This window comes from Suricata suricatta, chromosome 5 (assembly GCF_006229205.1).
Source record: "Suricata suricatta isolate VVHF042 chromosome 5, meerkat_22Aug2017_6uvM2_HiC, whole genome shotgun sequence".
In the NCBI taxonomy this organism is placed as follows: domain Eukaryota; kingdom Metazoa; phylum Chordata; class Mammalia; order Carnivora; family Herpestidae; genus Suricata; species Suricata suricatta.
This window is the reverse complement of record NC_043704.1, coordinates 86,288,238-86,307,661: the sequence shown is the minus strand read 5'-3', so window position 1 is coordinate 86,307,661 and position 19,424 is coordinate 86,288,238. Positions and strand designations below refer to the sequence as shown.

The 19,424-nt window shown below is 44.2% G+C and overlaps 1 protein-coding gene across 1 annotated transcript in view; it reads left to right on the top strand.

Moving 5' to 3' along the window:
* Positions 1 to 6: 6 nt before the first annotated feature.
* The window catches only part of USP13 (ubiquitin specific peptidase 13), a 120,422-nt gene continuing 101,004 nt past the window's right edge, over positions 7 to 19,424 (top strand). Inside the window, exon 1 of the mRNA XM_029939833.1 lies at positions 7 to 198. Coding sequence (XP_029795693.1) covers positions 31 to 198 — 168 coding nt within the window. The 5' untranslated portion in view covers positions 7 to 30. The remainder of the gene's footprint in view (positions 199 to 19,424) is intronic.

The window sequence follows — 19,424 nt, the reverse complement described above, 5'->3', positions numbered from 1 at the left end:
CTCGGCTCGGCTAGGGTGCGCGCCGCGGCCATGCAGCGCCGGGGCGCCCTGTTCGGCATGCCGGGCGGCAGCGGCAGCAGGAAGATGGCTGCGGGAGACATCGGCGAGCTGCTGGTGCCCCACATGCCCACGATCCGCGTGCCCAGGTCGGGGGACAGGGTGTACAAGAACGAGTGCGCCTTCTCATACGACTCCCCCGTAAGTGAGGCTCGGCGGCGCTCGCGGCGCCTCGGGGGAGGGTCGCGGTGCCAGCGGCCTGTGGCGGCCGCGAGCCGCGGAGCTGGGCGGCACGTGAAGCCGGGGGAGAAGATGCGCAGTGGCAGCCCGGGGACCTCCTCCCTCGGCGGCGGAGTTGGCTCAGGGGCACTGCAGTTCGGCAAACACTTAGTGAGCGCCTGCTGCGTGCCGGGCGCTGCTTTCCCCGCGCGGCTGCAGCCGAACCCTGGGTCTCCGAGCCGTTTAGCTCCGCCAGCCTTCCTAGGCTGACAGGGCCCAGTTCCCAGCTGCCCGGCCACAGCCCCGCCACCGTTTGAAAGAGATCCAATCGAAGAGTTCCCTGATCCGAACTGCACGTTGCGGATGATTTGCGTCCTCCCCGGGGCGAGAGCGGAGGGCTGGCGGGTGCACCGCATCGATTCCCCCCCCTCCCCCCCACTGGACACGCACAACCCTTCTCTTTATGGGACCGTTTGCGCTGCCCAGGGATTCCCACTCCTGGAGGATTCTGATTTCCTCGCCGAGCTTTTCTTTCTCCACTTTCCCTTGCTCCCCACTCCTTTTCTTCCAGTTAGAATGTCACAAGAATCCTTCCGGTGCCTCCAATTCGGCAGCAGAAATAGGGGGCCTAGTGGATTATTACGGTTCCTTTAAGTCTTTCCCCTTCCTCCTCTAAGTGAGTCGCTTGGGCTGAGATGCATTAGTATAAATTATTGAAAGTTTAGTCGCGGGTCGTGACCGGAGACTGGAGGGGGAGGTTACGACAGATCACCGCTTCCACCCAGGGCTGTTGGTGGTGTTTTTTTCCCCAGGTGGTATGTATATGTGTGACAAGGAAAAGGAGGGTGAATGTCCCTTTCAAGAGTCAGATGGGCTTCAAAGTGACTCAGCTGTCTGGCGTTTATCATGTCTTTTTGAGGACCAGGTTATTTTTATCCACCCACTTTAGATCTCATGTGTCACCCAGCAGATCTCAATGCAACCGGGAGGTGCATTGGATTAGAGGGACTGAGGCAGGTTTCAAACAATAGTCCAAGACATTTTATTCACGTTATGTGGAGTGTTGTTGGAGGGGGAAAAAATAAACCAAACCAAATGAGAGGCCAGTTTTCCAAAGTTTCCTGTATTATCTGGTGGGTTGATATTGGTGATATCAAAGCATTTTCGTTTGTTCTACATTGGGGTCCCAGAATTAATATCCTCTCTCTACAATATTAAGTTTTCTTTTATGCTAATTCGGGATCATTTGGGGGATAAAATTTTCACTTTTTGTTCATTACTTATTTTCTTTCAAAAAGATCTATGTGGAATGAGATGGTTGTATTTAATACTTAGCGTATTGTGATCACACTACTTAAAGTGACACTACTTTAATGACAGTGTCATTAAATTCTCTTCTCCACCAAGTATTTTAAAATGCCATATTCAGATCTTGTGTCTAGTGATGGGCAGATTCCCATTAATAGCTCCTAAGGGTGGAGAGGGTTGATGGTCTTCCCTACCTTAAGCAACTGACAGATTGTGAAGTCCAGGAAGAAAGTGGCCTAGTCTTTCAGTGTAAAGTGGATAAAGCTACTTTACTGTATCTGATCCGGGTTGCTCTTCAAATTCTTAAAACTTTGGTATTAAAAATCTTTACCACATTATATAGTATATGGCAGGTTTGAAAAAAAAAAGCTGATTATTTTAATTTACTTCCACAAATAGTTATTGGGAGTTAACTGCCAAACACTATTTTAGAAGCATCATGTCCAGTGTAAAATGATGATTTCATTCATGTCACAGTAGTTCCTTGGGGAGACTGGGCTTATTTACAAGGCTGATGAATAATTATATTTCATTATCTATGGGAGGAAGAGAAAGAAGGTTTTATAACAAGTTATGTTAAAATGCTATGTATGATAATGCAAGATCCTTCTCCATGGTACTGCATCGTGAATCAAATAAGGGTTCTTGAGCACCTACTATGTGTCAATTCATACATGCTCGACTGTAAGAGCCATACAGAGTTAAATCTCTTGGTGCCAAACACACCAGAGGGTTTAATCGACAAGTGCCATGGGACTGTGGTAGGGGAAAGGTCAAAACCACGTGAGTGGAAAAAATTATCCTGGCATTGGATTCTTTTGAAAATAGTCATAAGTAAAGATGTAGAGAAATAAAAAAGACCAACATCCAGGCAAGGTAAATCACACGGGCAGCCACATAAAGTGTGAATATGTGCTTCTTATTTGCTTGTAATGTATGGGGAAGAAAAAGATTGATTTAATAAGTAGTAGGTCAGAACCAAGTAAGCAGAAAGTAGATGATGCGAGCCTTGAATTCCTACAACAGGATCTCGATTTTGTGTGGTCAGTTATGGAAAACCACAAATTTTGTGTTTTAAAGTGGAGTTAGAGGAAGACTAAATTGGTCATTTTTTATCATGTATCTAACTGTGTCTCAGGCCTGGTGTGAACAGCTTTGCTATTCTTCACCTGTGTGGGTCTGAGGATTGAGTTGGGCTGAACGGTAATTCATTTCAGTGTTCCTTTCCTTCCTGTCTTCTAGGACTTTGCACATGGCAGATACCCAATAACACTTCTGGAATGAGTGAGAATTTGTTTTTTTCACCTACCAAATTGATCCCCATTTCATCCCAGGCCCAGCTTCTCACCTTGACCTAAAGGTTCACCTCTCTAGGACTTGGTTCATCTTGCAAGATGTATAATGGGACCTTCCTGGAGAGTAAGGACTTTGGATTTTTATCCCCAACTGCTGGCACAGCAGCTGGTATATGTATATACCAGGACTTCAACTAATGCCTAGGAAATGTATGAATTACATGTGGGTACAAGTTCTGAAAATGCTGAGGATACAACATATGAGAAACACTGTGAAAGGAGTCATGTAGGATTATCATGTAGAATGTGGTGACTTTACTGAGTGTGGGACAGATGTGAGAGAGAGAACCAGACTGGCGGGGGTTGCACCCCAGCTCTGTCTCCCAGCTGTGTAACTTCTCTGTGTTCCAGTTTCTCCAGTTGTAAAATGGGGGTGATAATAGAACCTACCTCATGGAGTTGTTTTGTGGATTAAGTAAATTCATATGTAAAGAATGCCTGGCCAATTAGTAGTCATTACAGGAAGAAAAGAAAGAGATAAGGAGAGGCAGTCATGGGTGGTGAGCCCAAGTGTCTGGTTGTCTCTAGGGTTACATAAAAAGGTGGGTATGGGTAAGTGAAGACATTGGTCCACACTTCTCTCACAAGCCTTCATGGGCCACCATATAAACTCAGTTTATCTCCTTGGTTGTTGAACCCCTCAATCATCTGAATATACTCTGTCCTGCCTCCCCTCAGCTCTGGGGAGGCCAGTCTCTGGGTCTCCAGTGGCTAAGACACCTATTTCTTTTTCTAGAATCACCTTCTTATCTTGATCATCTTTGGGAGTCTTTCTCAGTCTTCCCTTTCTACTTGAGACTTCATCCCTTCCTCTGAAGCCCACTTTACTTAGAGTCTGTGTCGTGCAACAGAGCAGTTAGTTACAGTCTGTCTCCCATAATTCTCTTTTCACTTGACTGGAAGTTTTAAAACATCTGCTAGATGTGAAGCCTTCTGCCAAGCTTTAGAAATGGGGATGAAGAGGGCCACTCTTGTGCTATGTCCCTTCCGCACCTGTCTGGATGCGGAGAGCTTACCTTATGCCTTGTCTTAGCTGGGGTCACCTGAAAGACCGAGACAGCATGATATTATTTTAAAAAATGAAAGCTATTATACAACAAATGACATTATGAAAGTTAAAAGACTAGTAAAAAAACCTGACAAAAATACTTGCCATATATTTAACAAGAAAGAATTAATATCTGGAATTAAAAGCTTAAACAAATCGATATATTTACAAAAATAGTGGACAAATGGGCAAAAGATATGAACAGGCAATTCCAAGAAGAAAGAAAAAAAAATACAAACATGGAAAATAGTCAGTTTCCATGGTTAAAAAAATCTAACTTAAATAAACAGTGAAATACTCATGGGACATCATATCTTGTATACCTGACTCATAAGAAAAAAACATTAAAATATGTGTTGATAAAGTTATCAAAATGTGACTTATTACCAATTGTTTGTAGTAGTCTAAATGTGTGAATCCTATTTGGAAGTTTGATTGTCACTAGATGTGATTTGCCCACCAATTTGCTGGGAGACCCGATAGGCAGCCAGGTTTTAGGAAGAGCTCATATGAGAGAATAACTCTAGCTGAGTTTAGCTACTTCAGAGCTGCTCACCCACTGTTGCTCTTGTGAACCTGCATATCCAATATGGCTGAAAGCATCAATAGCAGACTCCGAAGTGGCCTGTATCTTTGACAAGTCTTTGAAGGTTGAATTACAGCAAAGTCTCCTAGGGTTTTGAAGTAAATTCATAACTTCTTGGACAAATAATTGGTTTCCTTTTCAAAGTAATGCTTGGAATCTTACTTGGCCTTAGTAGAGCCTGGAGTAGGTTCAGACAAACCATGATCCCAGCCCACCCCACCTGCCCGCCCTGCAAGCCATTCTAGCCTGTTTCTGTATAGCCCATGAGTTAAGAATGAATTTTTCTCTTTATAAAGGATTGGACAAAATGAAAAGAATAATAATTTTGTGACATGTTAAATTTCATGAAATTCAAATATCAGCGTCCATAAAGGAGGTTCTATTAAAATCCATTTATACTCAAAAAAAAAAAAAAAAAACCGAGACAAGAGCTTAGCCTGGGCAGTTTATTTTGGAAAGCTATCCCAGGGAACATAAGATGAAGAACGTCCAAGGGAATAGTAACAAAGGGAAAGAAGGAAAGCCAATCCAAGAGTGACTTATGGAGCTGGCTGCCACAGTCCACCAGTGGTGCTCAATCCGGTCAGGGGCTCCCCGGGAAGCTGTTGAATGTGCCTCCACGTCCTCCACCGGGGACATGGGTGAGGGGAGTATTTATCCACTGGCTCCCCTGGTCTGTTGATCAAAGGTGCTCCGGGAGTGAAATGCCCTTACTCTTCCAGGTTTGTATTTGTGCCGGAGGGGCCCAGCAGGCTTCCCACCACCAGCAGCTGCTGAGAAGAGAGAGATCTCAGGCCACACCTGCTGTGACAAGCAGCTGCACACCGAAAAGGTGGCCCGAGAGGATGTGAGAGTCCCTCATTCCTCTCCTTCCCTTCCAGCATCAGCGTTATTTTGTCAAAGGGAGCTTGTTTCCCACTCTCTGAAGCTCTGAGGTCCCTTGGTGATGTTGAGATGTCACTGCTGGTTCTCCACATTCCTGAGAGTCTTTGTAAAACTCTGGGGAACAGGGGACTCTTGGTAGGGACTGGTTTACGTGTCCTGTTGGGAAAGGCTTTGAGATCCTTCACTTGTAGAAACAGTTTGTGTTAGGGGCTTGCTGCTACAGTGTTATGCATGCTGCCTTCCAGGCAGTGTGACTTGTCATCACAGTGGTTACTTGTAGGGAAAAATAATTTAATTTGGGATCTGTATGGAAAAATCCTCTTTCTGGGGGATCAACAGATACAAGATAGTAAAACATTCACTATTTTTCCCCTTTGAAGATATAAATTTAAACTAATTCTAATCAGTTTTACATAGTAAAAGTTCCTTTCCAAAAGTAACTAATGAAAACTTTTTTTAAAGTTTATTTATTTTTGAGAGAGAGGGAGAGAGAAAGAATCCCAAGCACCAGCAGCGCTGAGCCCAAAGTGGGGCTTGAACTCATGAACCATGAGATCATGACCTGAGCTGACCGCAAGAGTAAGACACTTAACCGACTAAGCCACCCAGGTGCCCCTAAAACAGTGTTTTATAGCAATGATTCTCAAGATTTTTGTGCCCTGTATTCTCTAATATTTTCAAGGACCCCAAAAGGATTTTGTGTGGTTTCTGTTATTTACCATATTAGAGATTAAGACAAAAAATGTAAAACAGCTTCCATTCTGTTAGTTATTAGACTGATGATGTTGTCAGATGTCATGTGGTCTCTGAAAAATGCCCCTGTACACTCAGGAGACAATAGGAGAGAAAAAGGCAGATAGGTTCATATCATGAAAATTGTTTTGACCTTGCAGATCACTAAAGGTCTTGGGGACATGACAGGTCATACTTTGAAACCCAAGATCTAGAGTTTAGGTAAGAAAAGTACAACTGGCTGTTTTAGTGATACATCTCACATGCGTTGTGGCTTTTATGGGTTCACATTTCCACATATGTGGGGATTGAATAATTGGTTGTTAATCTTAGCTCAACTGTAGAAGTCATATGTGTCGACATTTTTTTAAAACTCATATACTTTTTTTGAAGCAAATTAAAACATTTTTAATGTTCTGACTCCTTTGGAAAAATATTGCAGCTACTTTGCTGGGAATTATTGGCCTTTTTGGAGACGAGAATTCCTTATTCTGTTTGTTGTAGTGAGCGTCACTGTAGTGTGATCTGGCTGGGCTGTTTCTCTGAGTACATAAAATTTTAGCACCCTGATTTTTTTCCTTTGGCCACTGGCTGGGAGATTTTTGTCCTCTTTTGCCGGGAAAGCGAAGGTCTGTCCGCAGTACGTGGGGAGCAGGGAACTAACTGAGTGGCAGGAGAGCGCAAGGGTGGTCTCGGTATCTGCAAGTTGAATTCTGGCTGGCTGTGGTCTTTCGGTTCTCAACAGATTCCCTGTTTTGTTAAGCCCTCTCCCCTGTTGTAGGGGCTGGGAACCTGGGCACTACAGTTGCCAGAATCCTTTGACGAGAGTATTCTGATTCCGATTCTGCCAGTAAGAGTTTCAGAAGAAGCTGCTACAATGGCACATGCCAGATGTGGGATTTTCATCAGTTTCAGAGTACCCTTCTGGGGCTCAGAGCCACCTCAGCCATGGGGGAGCTGGGCTCATCTTTAAGTCTCTTCGAAGCTTGTGCATCTTGATTTCCTGAACATGAGTGGCGGTTTCTTTGACCTTGGCTCTGAGCCCCAGAAGGTTTATTATATAAACCTCTGATTCCCTGTACTAAACCCCTTCCTGCCTGAAATACCTAGAATAGTTGGTATTTTCGGTCCACATCTGCACTGATATACATACATTACATATACATCTCTACATCTCTGTGTATTCAGAATGGAACCCCCATTCCTAACTGAGCTTCTTGTCCCACAGACTTGAGTGCTGTGTTTTTACCTGCTTTAGAGAAGAAATTTCCAGGGGTTACCAGTGTGGGAGGCACCACTGGGAGTGGAGGAGGGGTGTGGAGTTTTGACTGCTTACCTGGATGGATTTCCAAACCTTCCTTCTCTCTCTCTCTCTCTCTTTAATGTTTATTTTTGAGACAGCACGAGCAGAGGAGGGGCAGAGAGAGAGAGGGACAAAAGATCTGAAGAGGCTCCTGAGAGCCTGATGTGGGGCTTAAATGAAGTTGGATACTCAACTGACAGAGCTACCCAGGGGGCCCCAAACCTTCCTTCTTATTTTAGCCTTTGTTTCACCCCAGCTCCCAGCTACCTGGGGCTGCTAGTTGGAGAGCCTCTTGGAAATTCAGGGGTAAGATAGGATCTTGAATTTTCTCTGTTGCAGGCCTAGGATTCAGCTTTGTCAGCTTGTCTTAGTCTTCTAGTGCTTCTCCATCTGCAGTCCTGTTTCTCTGGTTTATGTTTGTAAGAACATAATATTTTGGAAGGCACCTGGGTGGCTCAGTTGGTTAAGTGTCTGACTTCGGCTCAGGTATTGATCTTACAGTTCGTGGGTTTGGGCCCAGCGTTGGGCTCAGCACTTGAGAGTGCGGAGCCTGCTTGAGATTTTCTCTCTGTCTCTCTCTGCCCCTCTCTGACTTGTGCTCTCTCTCTCTTTCAAAAATAAATACAGTTTAAAGAAAAGAATACTTTTATAGTTCTTTTCTTTGGGTTTCAGAAAGGAGTGAGTTGATGTATTTGTGTAATCTGCCCCATGTATGTTAGAATCCCAGTTTTCCAAACAAAGAAGTCATTTCCCATGTCTTTTTGGCTGCCGTTAATTATCTTTCAAGTTGTATCATTTTTAGAGTTCAGGAATGTAAGAGATGATGCTGATCCTGTCAGGGAGCCTTTTGGGAAAGTTTGTGTCCTCAGTTGAATTGAGTCTGGACATCTGTGCAACTCTGGGTTCTCTTTCCACTCCCCTGCATTGTTCTTCTGTGGACTGGAGCTCCAGTAAAGGGGCGACGCTTCATTTAGGGCCCCAGGCTGGGAGATGTACAATATTATCAACTCTGTCTCCCTCCCTCTCCTGCTTTTAAGGAAACGGAAATACACATAACATAAACTTCACCATCTTCACTATTTTTAGGTGTGCTGTTCAGTGGGCATTAAGTACGTTCACATTGTTGCAAAAGCATCACCACCATCCACCTCTGGAACTCTTCATCTAGCAAAACTGAGACTCTATCCCCCTTAATAACTCCCCGTCCCCCGTCCTCCCAGCCTCTGGCACCCCCCATTTATTTTCTGTCTCTGTGAATTTGCTCTAGGTCCCTTATATGAGCGAGATCATGCAGTAGTTATCCTTTTCGACTGGCCTATTTCACTTACCATGTTTTCAGGGTGTGTCCATGTTGGAGCCTATGTCAGAATTGCCTTCTCTTTAAAAGCTGAGTGACATTCCAATGTGTGTGTACCGCATCTTGTTTATCCATTTACGTGCCAATGGACACGGGATGTTCCCACTTTTTGCCTGTTGTGAATAGTATTGCTGTGGACATGGGTGTGTCTCCCTGTCTTTTATAACACATCCCATCAGGTTCTGGTAGCCTCTCTCCTTATGCATGGCCCGGGCTCAACCCCTCATCTTCTCTTGCCTGGACCCTTGCTCAAGAAGCTTCTTCACTGACTACCTTGCCTCCCTTCCAGTCTGTCATAGCGCACTAAGTTTTTCTAAAGCAGGAGTCCTACCATGTCATTTCCCTGCCTAGATGTTTCCAGAGCACCTTTCAGACTTTGCTAACACAGCACCTCAAAACAATTTGCCAAGTTTTTTATTATTTTATTTTTTGTTTTTATTGTTATTTTTTCTTTTATAGTTTATTGTCAAGTTTGTTTCCATATAACATCCAGTGCTCATCCCCACAAGTGCCCTTCTCCATGCCCATCACCCCCCTTTCTCTCTCTTACCCTGAAGTTTACCAAGTTGATCCAACTTTCCCTGCCAGTGTTGTTACTTAGCATCCGCCCTCTACTTACAGTCCCTTTGACCCAAGGGACTTTGTCTTCTTCACACGCCCCATGCTTTCAGCCCTCCATGTGTTGGCTCATGCTCTTCCCTTGGCCTCGAATGCCTTCTCCCAACCTCTCACCCCTCTGGGAGAACCCCACTGATGTTTAAAAACCAGCTTGGATGTTCTCTGTGAGGCCTTCACAGAGTTAGACACTTTTTTCCTGTGCTTTCAAAGCACTCTGTACATCTCCGTCATGGTTGGGGTACTGCCTATTGAGGACCTGGAACATTTGGGGGGGTAGAGAATTAAAGGGAAGAGAGAAGACAGAAGACTGTGCTAGTCAGGCTGCATCTGTCCTTTTTTTCTTTTTCCTACTTTTTAAGACTTTGAGCATATCTTTTGGAATAAAAAGTTATTAAAATTAACCAATACCATATATTTATTCTGTTATATTTTAATCTGAAAAGTTGTAAGCATGACCCTTGACAAGCTAGGGAAAGTTGTCTTGGGTACTTGCTGAGTGTTTTGTGTGTTGTGATTCTAGGTGCCACAGGATCTTGGTGGAGGTGTTCACACATGGTGCCCCTCAGGGAGGGGACAGGAGGGCTGGTCTCTGTGGATGTAGCCCAGGCCTTTGTGCTACTGCTCACATCCAGTATTGTGGGCTGACTGCCCGCATGGGACAGCACTCTCCTTGTCCCCATGCACAGGGAAGATGGGACCAGGAGCACCTATTCTTAGGACTGGAACAGCAGGTCAGTGCAGTAATGACAGAAATGAATGAATCTGAACATGCTAGCAGACTAGAGATTTGCTCGAGGTGCACAATGGTATGTGCTTCCTGTGATGAGAATGTTTTGGGGAACCTGGGTGGCTCAGTCGGTTAAGTGTCTGACTTTTTATTTCAGCTCAGGTCACGATCTTATGGTTCATGAGTTTGAGCCCCGCATTGGACCCTGCACTGACTGTGCAGAGCCTGCTTGGAATTCTCTCTCTCTGCCCTTCCTGCTTGTGCTCCTGGGTGTGCTTGTTCTCTCTCTATCTCTCGCAAAATAAATAAATAAATTAAATAAAAGTTTTGTGTTAATTGGCAAGTATTAATACTTACTTAGAACGTACTATGCACCCAGAACTGCCCTGAGACAGTTTGCGTATTTAGGAGGGAAACAGGACCACAGTAAAGATGAATATGACATGGATGTTTCATGTGTAGTGGAGTATGAGTCAAACATGGTACTGGGTACTTTTGTATACATCTCATTTAATTACAAAATTAATTTTAAATTATACAGTTATAAATTATGTATTATAATATACTTGTAAATTATAATGACTGTTGTTACCCCATTTTACAGAAGAAGAAACAGAGTCAGAGAAGTTAGGTAGCTTGTTCAAGGACTCGTTCAAAGACTGGTATATGACAGAGAAGGGATTTAAGCCCTGATGTGTCAGGACTTACACCCTGCAGCACCAAATAGGGTATTTAAGCTTTAAATAATGTGGCACTTGTCATGTGTGGAGATTTCAGACATGAAAATGAATAATCAATAAAATCTGGCAAAGTTACTGGCCTGGACACCTGGATGGGATCTAAAAAAGTGACATTTTGTGGGAGGAGGGGACCAAGGCACGGAGCTGGGACCAAGGAAGAGGGGGAGACCGGAAAGCAGGGCTGAGTCCTCTGTGGGTTGTAATGGTGGGTCTTGGTAAGGTTAGGCTGGACAGGCTGGCCGGTCAGGAGCTAGGGAACAGCATGAGGACAGCGGTTATTTGCTGTGGCTGTCCTGGAAGTGGAGTGAGGAGTGAGGCTGGGAGGTGGGGAGAGCTTTGAATGGGAATTGAGGTAGGGCTCCTGTAATTTTGGGGGTGCGTGCTTTCACTGGGGGATGACAGTGGGGCTAGAGATGGCAGGGTGGCGGGAATAAACTCAGAAATTGTGATCAGCGTAGCTTAGTGACCGAATATGCGGTGGGTGAAGGCATGGAAGGAGTTGGAGGTGACTTCAGGGCCTGGAGCCTGGCAGGAGGGTATCAAGGGCTTACATGAGGAAGGTGAGCCGGTAGGTCAGGTGGGGGAGTACTGGGTAGAGAAACTCAGGAGTCTGGGGCAGTATTTCCTCCAGGAATTAGAAATTTGGACAGATAATCACATTGCACAAGCAGTCATCGATGGAATACATGCAGACTTTACTGTTTTATGAAATAAAGTCACTCTAGAGTAAATCTGCCCCATATTAACTCCATGGGCAATTGGCTCAGAGGCTCTTGGGAGTTGCAATTATGGAAACTTTCTCCTAATCAAACCAAGTGTTGCTTTTTTGGTCTTGGTTAATTTTTTGGGTGTGGCTTTAAAGTGGTAACCAGGATACAGATGTCTCCATCCCCAGCAGCTTTTAGAAATAGGCGCTTGGGTGGTGCTTGGGTGGCACAGTCGATTTAAGGTCCAACTCTGGATCAAGTCATGACCTCACGGTTCAAGGAATGGAGCCCTGTATGGGGCCCTGCACTGACAGTGCCCGAGCCTACCTGGGATTCTCTCTCTCTCCCCCTTCGTCTCTCTGCCCCTTCCCCCCGTCCTCTCTCTCAAAAGTAAATAAATGGTCTGTTAGTGGGATTCATGGATTGACTGGCAAGGAGCAAAGAAGAGTGGGCAAGGGTCAAGGGTTAAAGTAATTCACCTATTATATCCTTTAGGTACACTGCTGAATTGCTCATTTGGATGTACCATTTGGGCAGGTCCGGCCATTGAGTCTCCAGCCTGAAGCTTTGGCAGGAGCCCGAGCTGGTGGCACTGTATCTCTAGGCCTGCAGTGGCTGAGCAGGATCACTGATAGATCCAGCCTAGTGGCTGGACATCAGTTGATGAGGGTTATTGGGCTGTGGGGGCCGCCCAGGCCTGCAGCTGCCTCGCCAGTATCTCGGAGCCCAGCACCTTGGGTCTCGCCATTGTTTGGTCAGGGAGCTGTCAGCCTGGAGCAGCCACCTCCCGGGGACCCTAGCCGTTCTTCCGAGTTTGGGAAGTGGAGGTGACGGGGCTGCCGAAGACTCTCTCCTCCCCATCAGGGCAGCCTGGCAGAACACCTGGCACAAGCCACCTCCTTGTGTGCTCTCCTTTGCCTGCCCTGTCTGCTGCTTTGGAGTGAAACAGCTTTGGTAAAAAAAAAAAAAAGAAGAAGAAGAAGAAGAAACTGCTCTTTTCTTCAAGCCCCCGTGATGGCAAGTGCTTACTGACAGCTGCCCACCTAGCTCCTGCCACCAAAACAGCATCTGCTTCTCAGTTGTACCAGGCAGCATGTGGAGGGCCAGACTGGCCTGGCTTCCACCCCCTCCCCCTGCCCTGTTACTACTGAGAAGCAGCGTGACTTCAGCAGGTGCCTCAGTTTCATTGAATTTCGTTGAGCCTTTGTTTTTCCCTCTGTAGTCCCTACTTTGCAGGGTTGTTGTAACCATGGCTGCGCATGAAACCTACCTAATGTTCTCCACCTCTTCTGTGGGATTTGGTGGGAGGGATCCTTCTGAGAAGAAGGTGAGATGGGATTTATAGGGTCTTGGGGTTGCCAAGGAGGGACATCCCGTACTTGGTAATTCTGCATGCGGCTCTCTGTGCCCTACAGCAGAAGCCTTGGACGTGAATGTGTGCTGGCCTCCTTGGGGGGATCTCTGTTCAGGGCTGTTATACTCAAATCCAGCTCATAGTGATGGGCTTTTATGGGTTCGCCTGGAAACCTAATCCTCATGTTTAATAGAGTTTGTCAGGGGAAATGCATCCTGAAGAAAACCATCTCTTTTTAAAAATGAGAAGAAATGAATATAAGAGGTTTTTACCTTTGACAAGGTCGTTTCACATTTTCCCTTTTTATGTGTCAGCTGGGAACTACTTAGCTGGATCGTGGCTTCCGTTCAGCACTGCTGAAGATGCTCACCCCAGTGTCTTCACTCGGACGATTTTTATTTTGCACATCTGTCCTGTGAGCGTCATAGTAGCTGCTCCCCGGGCCTTGCCCACACCCTTGCGCAGCTGTTCGGGTGACAGCATCCTCATTGCTCCAAATACCCAGAGCAAGGATTTGGTTTTATCCTGAGGAAAAAGGTTAATACATGATGCTTCAGTGGAACAGTAAATTTGTGGTGTGTGTCAGACTTGGCTGTTTGGACTCTGCCTTTAGCTGTCTGGGTTGGCTGTGTGACTCTAGGTGTCCGAGGGAGCCATCTGCAGAGAGGAAAGTGTCAAAGTGGGAGCAAACTGGAAGAATAATTATTGCATCAACATTTCTAGTTTTTCTTAACACTTCATGGCCACGAGCATGATTTATTGATGTTCAGCAGAGAGACTTTTGCTCTCTTGGGATTATATGCTTTTGGTTTTTTTCTACTTAGTTTATTTGGAGAATTAAAAAAAATTTTTTTAATGTTTTAATTATATTTTTGAGAGAGAGACAGAGTGCAAGCAGAGGAGGGGCACAGAGAAAGGGAGACACAGAATCTGAAGCAGGCTTCAGGCTCCGAGCTGTCAGCACAGAGTCTGATGTGGGGCTCGAATTCATGAACCATGAGATCATGACCTGAGCCGAGTCGATCACTTAACTGACTGAGCCACCCAGGCACCCTTATTTGGTTAATTTTATTTCAGTGGATTTGCTGTTGGAGGCAAGGTGTTAGATTTTGCAAATATTGCATTCTGGAAGTTCTGCTTTACTGGGGAACTATTTTTTGTTTATGTTTATTTTTGAGAGAAAGAGAGCACGTGCAGGGAAGGGGCAGAGAGAGAGGGAGACACATATTCGAAAGCAGGCTCCAGGCTCTGAGCTGTCAGCACAGAGCCCAATGTGGGGCTTGAACCCACAAGCCGTGAGCTCATGACCTGAGCCGAAGTTGGACGGTTAACCGACTGAGCCACTCAGATGCCCCACTGGTGAACTATTTTTTGACAGCGCTTTTCCCCCATCGCATTTCCGCTTTCTGTGGATTGCATGCTTGCTGCCCTTGAGCTGGAACTTCGTTTTACTTTCTTATTGCACATTTGTTTCCCATCTGGCTGTACTTAGTACTTAGTTTTTGCATTTACCAACTCTTGTCTATTTGTTTTGCTCTAGATAAGCCAGAATGTACTGAGGATCTGTGCCCTGGTCATTGGAATATTTATACCTACCATTCAGATACAGAAGTACCTGGGGAGGGGGGGCAGAATTAATAGACAGGTAGTTGATGAAATCAAGAGTTAAACAGAGAGAGGTGGGTAGTCTTATGAGTCTAATGAATTAAAACAGGAGTTGTCCTTGATTCTGCTCTTTCCCACAAACCCTTACAATCTAATCCATCTTCTTTGCTTATGAGCTCTATCCTAAAATTATAACCTGCATCTACCAAAGTTTCCCCATCTCTGCTGAGTCCCCTTCCCTGACTTCCTGCCACCTCCCCCAGGCTAACCCACCATCTTGCATGTCTTAGAGAAGGGCTGTCTAAAAGCACTTGTGATGATGGAGTTGTTCTGTATCTGCTCCGTCCAATATGGCAAACCCTGGCCACGTGGGGCTACTGAGCACTTGGAATGTGGCCAGTGTGTTTGAGAAACTGAACTTTTAATTTAACCTAATTTGCATTAACTTAGATCTAAATATTCCTATGTGGCCAGTGGTAGTGTGGGTCTAGATTGCGTAGCCTCATGACCATGTATTATTTTGACCACCACCCTCTATAGATCCCTCTAGTAGCCAAAGTGATCTTTTAGTAGGATGTGCATGTTACCAGAGCACCAACTGTGCTTCTCTCTCTCTCTCTGCGAATAAAGTCCTCCTGCCTCACACCTCATCAACTTCTCTAGTCCCCAAGGAAGGCATCACAGCTTCATTCTCTTTCATAGCTTTCTTCTACTCCATACAGAAGATTTTTCAATCCTCCTTCTGTGAACATGCATGGCATCTCCCTGAGCGGGGGAGTGTCGGTGATTTGTTCCATATTTTTGTTGTAACCACATTCTCATCTGTCTCCCTGAGATTATACTCCTCATCCCCTCTTTTACTTTTATGTTCCCAAATTTCCTTAGCTACAGCTTTTGAAATTATCTCTTAGCTACTTCAGATCACACTTTTACTCTGCGTTTTGCAAGAAGATACAGATCTTTAAAGCTATGAAGTTGGTTGTGAAAGTCTAAGGAAAGCTTGGGTTAAGAAAAGGAAGCATTTGTTTTATTACATGTACATATATTTGATTTTAAACATATTTAGTTAAGAAAAATTTTGTTTTTTACTATTAAAAATGAATCAATTAAAATTTTTTAGTTAAAAATTTTTTAAATGTTTTATTTATTTTTGAGAGAGAGAGACAGCATGAGGAGGGGAGGGTCAGAGAGAGAGGGAGACAGAATCTGAACACAGACTCCAGCCTCTGAGCTAGCTGTCAGCACAGAGCCTGACATGGGGCTTAAACCCACGAACCGTGAGATCATGACCTGAGCGAAGCTGGATGCTCAACTGACTGAGCCACCCAGGTGCCTCAATTAAAAAAAATTTTTAATGTTTATCTATTTTTGAGAGAGAGAATCAGAATGTGAGCTGAGGAGGGACAGAGAGAGAGGGAGACACAGAATCTGAAGTGGGATCCAGGCTCTGAGCTGTCAGCACAGAGTCTGATGCGGGGCTCAAACTCATGAACTGTGAGATCATGACCTGAACTGAAGTCAAATGCTTAACGAGCTGAGCCACCCAGGTGCCCTTGAATCAATTTTTTTTTGGTAATTTGAGAGAGAGCACATGTGGGGGAGGGGCAGAGGGAGTGGGAGGGAGAGAATCTTATGCAGAGTGTGGATCCTGACATGGGACTTGATCTGAAACTGTGAGATCATGACCTGAGCTGAAGTCAAAAGTTTGGCACTTAACCAACTGAACCATCCAAGTACCTGAAAAAAATGAATCAATTTTTCTGAAGAAAAATGAGACAATGCCAAAAGCCACTTGAGGAAAGCAATCCCACGCTCTCTCTTCGAACTGAACTAACATCGCATGCCCTGCAGTGCATGCATGTTATGTATATCGTCATGTCACACACAGGTTTGTTACCTGCTTCTTTCACTCAAAAATACCACGTTCAGCTTTTCCTATCAGGAATTACTCATTACAAATCAATTTTAAATGGCCGAGGAGTGTTGTATTTCATGAATGTACCGTGTACTTGGGCGTTCAGGTTATTTCCTTTTACTGTTATAAGCAGCCTGTCAGTTAATTTCTTTTTCTTTGCTTTCTAAAAAATCAGTGTTCTAGAAAATACTAGGTTCTTGTCCTTTTCGGCTGCTTTTTGCATGTGTGTGTGAGTCACAGCCTTCCCGGGTGTTAGTATGTAATTTGTCCTGGACGCGGATTTGTTGTGACTCCATCTACCTACATCATGTTTCTCTTTGCGGCAATGACCGCTTGTTTTCCACACCGTTCGGTGGTTATAAAAACAAGTGTTACGCAGCGACTCTGTTTCCTGAGTGCACTGCTCACACAGGCTCACGCTCCCTTCCTGTCTTCCAGCAGAGGCTGGTCTCCAAGTCTCCAAGAACACACCATCGTAAACAAAGTTCTCTGAACACCTACTGATTGACAATGTGGTGTATTTTTATTTAAAATGAGTGTTCACTTGCTATTCTGAAAACATGTAACCTTGACCTTTATATTCACCTCAGTTTTAATATTCTTATAAATGGCAGCAGTATAAAAAAAGGTGACTTTGTCCTTAATGTTACTTCTGAGTAGTATGTAGGATAATACAATGAAAAGTAATAAATGAACAGCTAAGTATGTATCATATTTATATCGACATGCTCTGAAGAGTGGGATTAAGCAATATATGGGCTTCTAATGTTGCTCTTCTCTCGGTTTGCTTGTGAGGTGGGAGAATTGCCGTGGGGATCATTATAGAACTTCAGAGAAGCCCTGAGTGGTATATATTGACTTCCTTGTGAATTCAGGTTTCTAAATCAAATCTTACACATTGGTCACATTTCTGTTTAGTGCATCATGAAAATGCTAATTAGAATCCTGTTTAGTTAAAAACATGCAGAGAAGCACATGTTGGTCATTCTGGGCTGGGTGGCGTCTGGAAGCAGGAGCCAGAGAGGGTCCAAGGTGGGATAGGGTGTGGACGTGTCAGTCACAGTCCTGAAGAGCCAGTGAGGCTGGCTTGGTCACAGAAAGTAGGAGAGCTGGGGTATTGGGGTTTAAGTGTCCAAGCTGACTTTAACCAAACAAACCTGAAAAGCTGCAGTTGCCTGAGGCCATTTTTCTATAGCTATTAGTTTTCTTTTGGTGATCCTCCATGTTTAGTGACTTGAGATGGAGCCTGTGCTCTGTAACGTTTTAAATCCAAACTGGAAGGGCACTGAGGATCAGTTTGAGAGAATGACTAAATTATGTAGCTGAATGAGGAATAATGACACAAACTTTGCCACTCATTTCATATGTTTGTTCAGTTCTTCTCTGCACCAGAGAGTACTGTTGTTGGAATTTAGTAATGAATGTGACATGATTTCCCTGCCCTTAAGGAGTGAACGTGTAACTGAACGTAGTGGCCTCAAATGAAGGAAGCATGGGTTTCTCTCACAGTTATAGGTTTCAGTGAGTGAGATCCTAACAGTTCTAAAATAAAAGTGGATCTGGGGGTAAGGACCAGCAGCACTGGGTGATGAGTCAGGAGATGCGGTCACGGGCCGAGGCTGGCAGGTGGGTGAGTGGACAGGTATGGAATCTGGGGAGCTTGTACAGTCACGAAGGCATCGGTGTGTGTAGCTAGTTTTGATGTGGGCGCTCTGAAAGCTTGGTGATTCTGAAGGTCCTTGAAGTCACGCTTTCTTCACCATGAGACATTCTTAGAACTACCCAGTTCTAAGTATGGGGTGTGAACATGGCAGCCGCTAGCTCTAGACCAATGCTACTCAAGTGTGGTCAGCTGACTGATGCCAAGAGATAAGTACAAACATTGAGAGTAAGCATTTAGAAATTTCTACAGCACCTTGACATTGTAGCCACATCCACGTGTGTGAGCAGTGGATTAGTTTGTCTGAACACCGCATAGACCCATTTGGGTTTTGTAGGACTTACACCTGAGAGTAAGTTCGTATCTGGCTAGACCCAGGGACTAGTCATGTGCAGTTGGATCACATATCTTTCCTTAATGAACAGAAACAAAACGAAACACAACAGGAAATAACCTGGTCCTTCATGACAGTATTTGGACAAAACCTCTTTAGATCAAGCACAAATGTAACAGGAAGTAAGGCTATGAGCCCCAAGGTCAAGAACTTAAATATAAAACATTGATCACATTCCAGTTTTGTTTTGGGTGTTGGTCAGGGAACAGACTTCCCTTCTTTTCTCTTTCCTCCTTGTCATCAGCATGTATTTTTTCATGAATGTTATTTTTCTGTGCATATTATACACAGTTCTATACTTATGTTCCATGTACATATAATTCATAGTATGTCATTTTAAGTAACATTATTGCACTTTGTTGTGTTTATATGCCACACATTTTAGCTCTTATGTTTGGAAGCTCTTTTTCCTATTTTAAATAGTGTATCTATGAATATTTTGTGCAAATTAGTTTTCTTTTCTCTTTCTTGTGGTTTCCTGAAGTCTATACCCAAAGGAGAAATACTGTGTCAAAGGGTCACAGTTGAATTGATCTTAAGAAAGATGGTTATGTTTAAATGAAGTTGCTTTTACAACACCAAAGACTTAATCCTCCATTTCCTACATAAAAGGTCGCTACTTTTTTGCATGGACCTCAAGCATATTGTAGTATAGAGGTGGAATTTAAGGAAAGGTATTAAGCAGGCTGTGTTGTAGCCTATGAACCAGTAATACATTGTATCATTTATCTTGAATGTATCATAGATAAGCTGCTATATAACGATTGCCACTTCAGATAGCTGTGAAATTAGGTGATTAACTAGTTGTTACTTAACCTTCTAATTTCTGTATAAGTCTAATTACATGAAACAGAAGTTGGTGTTTTGATTTTTTACTTTGCTTTTCTGTTTGGAGTGTCATTGCAACTACTGTA